This window comes from Haliotis rufescens, unplaced genomic scaffold, assembly GCF_023055435.1.
Source record: "Haliotis rufescens isolate VD_foot unplaced genomic scaffold, xgHalRufe1.0.p SCAF_1, whole genome shotgun sequence".
Lineage (NCBI taxonomy): Eukaryota > Metazoa > Mollusca > Gastropoda > Lepetellida > Haliotidae > Haliotis > Haliotis rufescens.
In genome coordinates, this window is record NW_025963779.1 from 22,177,007 (window position 1) to 22,187,625 (window position 10,619).

Here is a 10,619-nt window from a genome sequence, read left to right on the forward strand (position 1 = left end):
TACATGAACCCCTGCCTTACCCAAGTCGGCATACACGTGATATCCATACATGAACCCTTTGCTTTACCCAAGTCGGCATACACGTGATATCCATACATGAACCCCATGCAAATGGTGACAAACATGTGCATTATGTCAGACCCGTCTAGTATAAACTTGTGCCTATTTACGCGACTAAGATGAGCACACTTGACATTTTACAGTAGGTGTGTAAATCTCCTGACGTGTCGCATACCAACAAGCGCTCAGTGTTGTTCATATCAACAGCAGATTACTTGTGTACTGATACGTGTAACGGATCGGGGCTAGAAACGGTAAAACGTAACACGGATTTTGATGGTTTCACGCATGGCTAGCATATACCAGTGTATGTGTTACATAAGCATTGTGTGGGACTCCATTGGAACAAGGGTATAAACTGACGTGGGCGTGGGAATATTGACACAATGGTAGTCTTGAGCGGACTGTAAGCCGAGCGGTAGTCCGGGGCACAGATTTGGGGACAAACTACATGTGAACTTGTGTCATGAATCGTTTTGAAATTCCTATTCCAATGTGCACGTGTTCGCCGTATGGTTACACGTTGTTTTGACTATGCCCTGTGAAGACGCCGTTGAAACATCTCGTCACTAGTCAGTGTACTACCAATCGGATATACACGCTGTATAAAGGTGAGATATTCCTGCCTTATACTGTTTATAGCACTATAAACATCGTTGTTCTAAATTCTGAAATTTTAGAAAGGTTAGAGTTCTGATTGTATATTACCAATTATTTGACTATTAAAAGTATACAATTGTATTCACAAAGAGGCGAAACTATTCATAGCCAGACCGTGGAAAAATACAACCTATTTCTAATGTTTATCTGCTCCTTGCCATTAACACTCTGACAGGGTGTAGTGTACACTTGCTAATCTTATCGTCACTGGCTTAGTTTCACGTCTATCATTGTTGATGGCCTGTAACCAAGTAGAGTAGGATTAATGGAATTATGCTAATCCGTGTTAATGTTTAATGGCATGGGCGTAAACAGATACGTGTGGGGATATTTGTACCGGTATACAACATACCGTGTGATATGTGTTTCATTCGCGTGTAACATTTAGAGTATTGTCAATACACCTTTCAGGATATTACCTATTGCTCATCACCTGTCAACAGTATGAACATCCAAACAAGCAAAGGGATGGGTTTGAAGTCGAGTAGTGGCATGGGTATTGAAACTACCAAAGGTGCCGCTCTCAAAGAAGGAAAGGATATTTATAAGTCAGACGATTATGCTCAGATACGGAAATACCTAGGTACCAAGTCGCACTATGAAGGAGGGTACAACCCAACCCCCCGATCCAGGGTTATCAAGGTGAAGGCCGCCCAAGTGAAACCAGAATCAGCAACGCCATCACCAGAGGTAGGTTGACTTAAAACATTTTAAATTGTTTAACAGGCATAACTTAGAAGATGACGGATGATAAAGTAGGCACAATTTACCATTAACAACTTCAGAATCTTTATTTACTGTAAGGGCGACGTTTCGGTAACGATCCTTATACCGTTGTCAAGTCGTATTGGGATCTATACTGAAAAGTCGCCTTTACGGTAAATAAAGAAGTTGTTGACCATAAATTGTGTCTACTTTGTTAAAAATGTTGCTGATGTCCATTCAGTGGAACCTCGTCAGCATGTAACCCTTTTACCCAGATAACCCGCTATGAAGGCGTTCACTAAAAGGGCGTGCATATATTCATGAAAGGGATAGTATCTTCGATTTGTTATTTCTGAAATTTGTTACAACGACGGTTGCGAAGGATTTAACTGGATTTCACTATATAAATTTTTACTTTATGGATGTCGACCCTTATTTGCAATTTAGCCTAATGTGTCTTTTGATTCTAATCTGTCATTTCTCGAACATCTGGTACAATCACTCATTGACACATACTCATGATATAGAAGGGATCGTGCAATCGACTCTGCATTTAGCAGAGATTTCGTAGGGTCATGGAAAGGGTTTTGTTGCTTTCTATTGCGTATATGTTTGAGGTAAAATGTGAATGTGTGCGTCAACTTGTAGATGAGAGTTATTGACGTTCATCTTTCTGTTCATCTTTAGGTTTAAGACCGCTGTAACGCTGGTATCATCTGCAAGGTTTGCATTGTGTGTCTTCACAGGCTTACACGGCACCGAAAGTGTGGTGTTTGGCATTATGCTTTCACGTGACGACATTAACAGTGCATTCACTGCACACATTCACATAAACGTGTCTCATTATAAAATTAAAAGTGCATCTTCACTTCCCACCATTCATAGTGCTTTCACATCGCAACATTAAATTCACATCAAAGTGCATTATATTATAATTAAATTTACAACTACACCGAGATTCAGTAGTGATAGTGGTTGGATAGCCTTGTAGTTATTTAAAACTCCGACTTGACACGTATTTATACCTCCACGTGCGTACAATGTGTAAAGTCAATTCTCGATGAACCATAACTGGAATAGTACTAAAAGCGGCGTAAAACCAAGTCAGCGAGCCTGACCACCCGATCCCGTTAGTCGCCTTTTACAGAAGGTATGGGCATGAAGACCCATTCTACCCCGACTCTCCAGCGGGTCCTAAGTCGTTACAAACACTGGATAAGACATATTGTCTGCACATAAAGAGAGCTCTTACTCATCATATTAAACACGTTTCCGTACGTTAACTGATATGGACTCATTCAATACCACGGAACTAAACCTTGGGTGATTCCGGGTCAGTGTACATCCCCAGTACCAAGTGCTTGTCGACTTAAGTGTGGATCGAGTGGTGATACTTGGCTGGTTGTGTGAGATCGTACCCCAACAGCTTGGGTCGTTGTTCATTGCATCATCCACTTGGTTGTCTGGCCCAGACTCGATTATTTACAGTCAACTGTGATAGTGCTGGAATATGCCTGACTGCGGCGTAAAATAACAAACAAAACAAAAGACTTCGTAGTTTGTATCACATATAAAGGAGTCACAAAGTATGCATGTTACCAGGGTGATAGAGTAGATACTCTCCTCAATGGATATCTTCCGGGTTAGAATAGGTCCCCAGCAACTTATGCTGGTCGAAAGAGGCGGATAAATGGATTTGGTGGTCAGGCACTGTGGTTGATTGATCGTTGTTCATAATATCAGTCACTTTAGTCACTCTATGGCTGAAATATTGCCGCTGTGACTTTAAATATTAACTCACTCACTAATATCAGTCACTGGCTTGTCAGGTTCAGACTCGATTATTCACAGGCTGCCGTCATATAGCTGGAATATTGCTGAGTGTGGAGTAGAACAAAACATTCTTCATAAAAACAAAGAAAATATAACAGGATTTTTTTATTATTTCATAAGATCTGCAGGATACGCGTCTAACATAATGTTGTGAAGCTCTATGTTATTATTTTGTAGTTAGGGAAACGGGTGACTCAGCCCTCTAAGGCGCCGCAAATCATAAGCATGCCAGAAACCTTTTATCGTGGGTTCGAATCCTATATTCACCCACGTTATGTTTCCAAGTTTGTCAGCACCATCCGTGCTCGAGGATTTCACCAAAATTGTAAACGTCTCAGACTTGCATTACTTAGGGGGTTCCTCCCACATTAAGCTGTCAAGTGTTTGATATAACTGAGCGACTGTTAACAGCGGCGTTAAGTGATACCCAAATACTGTATAGCGTCAACTCACTCACTGTTACATGGTTGGCCTCTCATTTCAGGCAGAAGTACCAAGGATCAAGACCCCGCACGGCTCGGCTGTCGGGACAGTCAAGAGGATGCTGTTCCTGTTTGAACAGAATGCTCATTCACACTCTCCACCTCTGGGCTGGGACGCATTTTCCTGACATGTGACAATGTCCATATCGTCCCCTCTATACAACATACATCATACCCGAATGTTTTCACCAACAGGAGAAACATATCACCCATTCAGGAAACCCCGTTAAACCGAACTGTACCACTGTGGCATCGTCTGAAATATCACATTGTCTGGATAACGAGTTGTTTTGGAGTACTGCTGTATACAGGTAGAGGTCCTGACAGAGAGTGGTGATTCTTGACTAAGGGGATTATCAGGATTTCATTGTGCATGCTGTACAAGTATAACTGTGTCATGTATTTAATGTATGGTTTTCTAATGCTGTTCTCCGAGGGCGCTGAATTTTCACAATAAGGAAAGACGTTCAATAGACAAGCCTTCATACTATGTGCAGCTGCTCAAATCTCACATATTAAGATTGGGATTTAAAAATATTCTCAATTTGCATTAATACATTTATGTGTGTTTTTCTCTCTTTATTAGAATTGTGGATTGTACATAACCGCCGTGCTAATGGTGACTTGGTATACTTACCTCATTCAATTATAATTTATGAATACTTGACCCGTGAAGTTCCTGGGTAGAATAGGTCTTCAGCAACCCAAGGCGACTATGATTTGGTTAGTCATTTATTTATTGATTTCAAATGACTCAAGCTTATATTTACAGGATGCTGTATGACGAGTTAATAAGTGTGCCTCGCATACATGTGGTTGTTGGCGATAGATTATGTACCGACTGGAGAGTGATAACTGACAGGTTGACATGTTATACTCCAGTGTTGGTCGTCATGGACTAATCGTCCATTAGATACTGATATTTAATGATATTTGTCAATGTAGGTAGTATAACGTAGGTAGTATATTTCTTATCGACCCGTGAAGATTCGGTCTTCAGCAACCTATACTTGCTGTAAAATGCGACTATGCTTGTCGGAAGATGCCACTAACGGGATCGGGTGGTCAGGCTCGCCGACTTGGTTAATGCATGTCATCGTATCCCAATTGCGTGGATCAAATGCTGATGATGGCAATTACTTGATTGTCTGGTCCTAACTCGATTATTTACAGACCGCCGTCATGTAGCTGCAAATCTACTGAAAAATTCTTCATTTTGACCTGGCCTGTTTTATACCTAAACTGTGATATTTGCTTTACTGTTTTACTGTCCTTTGTCAACAGATACTTCACGATAAATAACTTGTTCTCATCGCGATATGGCTGTAATATTGCCGATGCGATACTAATTCACACATGGGCCTGAAAGTGAAATTTGACTTTTGCGCGAGCTGTTCGTATACGTTAATATGCGCTATAGGATTCGAGTATTTGGCTGCCACAGATAGACTCGTGATATTATTTCCTCTCGCCATTTCGTTCTCGCAACGGTACCTTTACATCTCAATAAAAAATTGTCCCTCATCTATCCTCTGCCGTGTTTCCTTTCTGGGCTGGGTACTGACAATAAGCAAATGTTGTTTGACACTTATAGGCTTCGCCTGGCATGATGAAGAGACATTAAATGATGTTCGAACATGTTTTTAAGCATAACTTCTATTTTCGAACAAATAAAATTCTTATGTGTGCAGGAAAATGTTGTGTCTGTTTTTGTAATGTTACATACCTGCAGTAAAACTCGATTGAATAACATGCTCTTTTGCATGGAGGGCTAACGTTGTTTTGCTGGAGACTTATAGCCAGGTTTGTATGTCATATCTGTGTCTTATAGTCTAATCTTTTAATGTTCTCCTACAAGTTTTAGATAAGTCTCTGATATTTTGCTAGTTTTAAAGCTGTCCTTTGACAACAGGTTTGTATGTGGTATTAATGTAGAGATCGTTCAAGTCACGATATGGTTGACCGTGACTTTAACGCTATTTTGCCTTTTCGCCCAACCAGTGAAGATCCGGGTTAAGGTTGGTCTTCAGCAACCAATGCTTATCTTTAGAGGCGAGCATACTTTTCGTAAGAGGCGACTAAGGGGGTCGGTGGTCAGGCTCGGTGACTTGGCTGATGCATGCCATCGTATCCCAATTACGAAGATCGATATTCATGATGTCAATCACTGGATTGTCTGATCCAGACTCGATTATTTACAGCCCGTCGTTATACAGCTGGAATATTTCTGCGTGCGGCGTTAAACAACAAACAAACCAACTTTATGCCCAATGGAATCTGTTTCGGCAAATAATCGAGACAGATGATTCTCTGGCGTAGACATTTTATATTTAGATACGCATATCTATTTTTTACTCAGCTCCTGTTGTTGAACAGCATAACGTTGGACAAGGCCCAGGCAATTTGGAAGTCCAAGCAAATATAAATGACGTTGTGCGAACCACTCTGTTAAAGCCAATTTACTTATGTTATCAGTACAGGTTGTAGTGAGTGAGTGAATATGGTTTTACGCCGCTTTTAGCAATATTCCAGCAATATCACGGCGGGGGACACCAGAAATGGGCTTCACACATTGTACCCATGTCGGGAATCGAACCCGGGTCTTCGGCGTGACGAGCGAACGCTTTAACAACTAGGCTACCCGACCGCCCTCAGTACAGGTTGTAACGATTACCCTACATATATATATATTTTTAATAGGAAACAGGTTCATTCATGACACGCAATACAATGTCTACACCTGAAAATGGGTACCGTGGTACATGGACTCACACTGATCTTGGCATGGTCTCGAATCGAACTCAAACAATATCACAAAACGTCTCATGATACGATAACTCTAGCATGATATAGATAGTCTTGAATTCATTAAAACATTACATGACATGCCAAACAAAAGCGACACACTGACACACACAAAAAAACACGTGGTACGTATAACACAAGTCTTAGGTATAAAAATACAATACCTTTCTCGTTATCTACCTACAAAAGGGTCATTTCTGTTCATTTAAACAACTATACAAAATGTTTTCACAATGACGACCATGCCATATTTACCTCCCCACCTTCACTCCTGCACGTACACCTTCACACCATTACTGGGTGTACTACAGACGGTAGTAACTCGTACTTGCCACCATGTGTTTTCGAAGGAACATGCAGAGAAGAACCAATTGATTATACCTTATTTATTTCGTTTTCATCAGTATTATCAGTGGTGTGTATTGCATTCCCTTGTGTCATGGTCCAATCCTGCTAAAAAAGAATCTCAATAACTTAATGAAATTTTGTGTTCAGTGATATCCGTATGCTGAGATACGGAACAAACATTTGCTATACAGAAGGAACTAAAATATCAAAATAGTTTAATAAACTTCAGGCATAAGTCGACTTTAGCAGCCAATGGTAATATATAACATAATTTTAGCTGAAAACATAATAAAGGTTTTATGTAAGTATATTAATTGCTTTAGAATTTATCGGAGAATTTTGTCTCTTCACAAGTCGTATTTACATACCATTCTAATGGATGTTCGTATTGTAATGATGGGTCGCAAGTGACACTTACGACCTTCTAGGAATTGCACACTAATTTAGCGTTATTTTTGTTAACAGGCAACAGCATGAACTGGAAAAAGAAGATTTGTTAAATGCAATTGAATTAGGGAAATTAGGATGTGTGACACCTGCTCTTTGTACTCAGTGTTGTTAAAGGATGTTGAACGACAATTACTTAGTATTGAAAATAACTATATTCGTTCATTAACATCACGACATGAGGTTTTTCAACATCAAGTTCCTTTCAACATAAAAGTTATGTGGGTTAACCATTTGAGAAATGACTTGACCAGATTATATATACTAAGAGACATACCAAAACTGCTAAACATTAGCCATCACTTGGCATTGTCTCATTAATCATTCTAACCACCAAACCACCATAAAATGGGACGGGAGCGAAAAAGAAATAGAAATCATAAGGCATGTGAAGATGGCATACCATTAAGCCAACTTCGACATAAAGTGGACAAGTATAGTGCAGATGACATGTCAAATGACAGTTTCAATCAATTTCTTATCTGCGTTACTGAACGCCTTGTTTGTGGACAGCATCTGCAGGATGGAGTCGTTGATAGTCATGCTTGTGAGGGGAAGCAAGATGGAGTCATTGATGGTATTGTCTTTGGGGAGACGCGAGTGAAGCCATCGATAGTATTACCTGTGTGGAGAAGCAAGGTGAAGTCACTGATGGTATTGCCTCTGAGGAAAAGCAGGCTGAAGTCACTGATAGCACTGCCTCTGAGGAGAAGCAGGATGAAGTCACTGATAGCACTGCCTGTGTGGAGAAGCATGGTGAAGTCACTGATGATATTGCCTGTGTGGAGAAGCATGGTGAAGTCAATGATGGTATTGCCTGTGTGGAGAAGCAGGGTGAAGTCAATGATAGCACTGCTTGTGTGGAGAAGCAGGAGGAAGTCACTGATGGAATTGCCTCTGAGGAGAAGCAGGGTGAAGTCACTGATAGCACTGCCTCTGAGGAGAAGCAGGGTGAAGTCACTGATGGTATTGCCTCTGAGGAGAAGCAGGGTGAAGTCACTGATGTTATTGCCTCTGAGGAGAAGCATGGTGAAGTCACTGATGGTATTGCCTCTGAGGAGAAGCATGGTGAAGTCAATGATAGCACTGCTTGTGTGGAGAAGCAGGAGGAAGTCACTGATGGAATTGCCTCTGAGGAGAAGCAGGGTGAAGTCACTGATAGCACTGCCTCTGAGGAGAAGCAGGGTGAAGTCACTGATGGTATTGCCTCTGAGGAGAAGCAGGGTGAAGTCACTGATGTTATTGCCTCTGAGGAGAAGCAGGGTGAAGTCACTGATGGTATTGCCTCTGAGGAGAAGCAGGGTGAAGTCACTGATAGCGCTGCCTCTGAGGAGAAGCAGGGTGAAGTCACTGATAGCACTGCCTCTGTGGAGAAGCAGGGTGAAGTCACTGATAGCACTGCCTCTGAGGAGAAGCATGGTGAAGTCACTGATAGCACTGCCTCTGAGGAGAAGCAGGGTGAAGTCACTGATGGTATTGCCTGTGTGGAGAAGCAGGGTAAAGTCAATGATGGTATTGCCTGTGTGGAGAAGCAGGGTGAAGTCAATGATGGTATTGCCTGTGTGGAGAAGCATGGTGAAGTCACAGATAGCACTGATGGTGTGGAGAAGCAGGGTGAAGCCTATGACACATATATTATCAGTTTATATTAATCAGTTCATGTACTTAATATGAACTTTTGAATAGGATCTAACATTTGGATTTAATCTTTCTTACTCAAATACGAATTTCCGTAAAGTACTGTTTGTAAAGAGTTAACATGTTGATAAAAGATACATTTCCATGAAAAGAAGAAAAGAGTAAATTGTACATACAATAAAGAAACGTAAAGTATCATCGATTGGATATCCACAAGAACCATTTTTAGCATCCAAAATACGTCTTTATATTTATCTGCGTTAAGATAGCTGTAGCCAAGCCTGAGGCGTCTGTGAATAATTCGACTTAACCTGTTTCCAAAATTTAAACCCTAGTGTATCCCATTATCTTCCATGTAGCAAGTTCTAACATTTTGTAACAGTCTCTGGCCCCGTTAGGTTTTCTGGTAGCTTATCCCAGAGTGTTGTTGTAGCTGGTATAAATGAATCTGCATATGCTTTATTTTACTTTTACTGTTTTAAGATTATGTTTCCTAAACTGTGTTAGGAAGAAGCCTACAAAGATATTCGGGTGAGATGGTTATTCATGTTCTAAACCGTTTCCAGTTTTGAATATTATCTTTTAATGAGTTACAATTTGTTTCATTGTAAATTGTCTGATGAAACTTACCCCGGACAGCGCCTCATATACATGTACAGTCAAACACCGCTGTGTCGAACTTGCGGTTGTCTCGAAGTAAAAGTTCGGTCCCTACGTATCCTTCTTTATTCATCATTTCCGGTTGTGCCGAACCTTGGATAACTCGAAGTATTTACGTAGGTCCCTTCAACTTCGACAACTTTGACTGTAGTTCTTAGATCATCTTAGCGTATTTTTTCCAGTACATTTGCTTGTTCATTAGCCAAGTTATTCCAATTATGACAAGTTGACAATAATCCAACATTGTGAATATCCATGATTTGCCCATATCTAAGGCATTTCAGGCTATATATTTATATTTTTCTTTAACAATTTACCATAGGACAGTGATATCAATTATTAACGGAGGTAAAAAGGGTATAAAAGAAGAAAAAGAAGAACGAATTAGGACAATTGAATTTGGCAACACAATCAGAAAAAAGTAATCGGAACAAAAGGAATGAGTTCAATTCATCAGTTTCACTGAAAAATGAACGAGGAATAAGGAATAAACTACACTAAACGAATAAGGAAGAGCAAACCAGGAAGGACAACCCTCAACGACCCTTACATTATTGCTGTGTATGGAGCGTCACGTCGGCACTTTCACTGTCCCTTTATACAGTGCGTGTATTTCCGCTTAGCCACTGAAAAGGGTTGTTTTTATTTATGCATTTAACATTGGTTTTTAAGTAAGGAAGAGGAATGTAACTCTGAGTGAAATACAGTGAAGTCGTGACGAAATGAATTAATTGACTCCGTTTCCCTGTCCCACAGCTGATAGTTTATAGACACGTACGGAAATAGTTGTGTGGCTTGACGCTCGATGCTATTGGGGTAACAGATACACAGAATGAGTATGCTGTATGGCCATGGTCTATATGGCCCCTGGTTGAAATTTTGAGTGGTCGAGCTTTCTATGTAATATTTACATGAACCAGATGTCAGATACTATTTATGTTACGTTTAAGGTACAGGAAACATGTAATGAGATTTGTTAAT

The 10,619-nt window shown here is 40.4% G+C and overlaps 1 protein-coding gene across 3 annotated transcripts; it reads left to right on the forward strand.

The window, feature by feature from the left end:
• Nucleotides 1–259: 259 nt before the first annotated feature.
• LOC124114605 lies at nucleotides 260–5,427 on the forward strand. Of its 3 annotated transcripts, XR_006857876.2 has the most exons (4): nucleotides 260–671; nucleotides 1,132–1,410; nucleotides 2,113–2,148; nucleotides 3,743–5,427. XR_006857876.2 is itself a non-coding variant. In XM_046475273.2 (3 exons), exons 2-3 carry the CDS (start codon nucleotides 1,165–1,167, stop codon nucleotides 3,866–3,868), a joined length of 372 nt encoding a protein of 123 aa, XP_046331229.2. In that variant the 5' UTR covers nucleotides 260–671; nucleotides 1,132–1,164; the 3' UTR covers nucleotides 3,869–5,427. The 3 variants fall into 3 exon arrangements, 1 of the variants encoding a protein (XP_046331229.2); XR_007218065.1 differs by lacking the exon at nucleotides 2,113–2,148 and having other exon boundaries at nucleotides 1,132–1,414; nucleotides 3,747–5,427; XM_046475273.2 differs by lacking the exon at nucleotides 2,113–2,148.
• Nucleotides 5,428–10,619: the final 5,192 nt, after the last annotated feature.

Coding starts and splice junctions, on each gene's coding strand:
- LOC124114605 (XM_046475273.2), top strand. CDS start 1,165: ATGAACATCCAAACAAGCAAAGGGATGGGTTTGAAGTCGAGTAGTGGC. Junction 1,411..3,742: donor CAGCAACGCCATCACCAGAG/GTAGGTTGACTT, acceptor CTCTCATTTCAG/GCAGAAGTACCAAGGATCAA.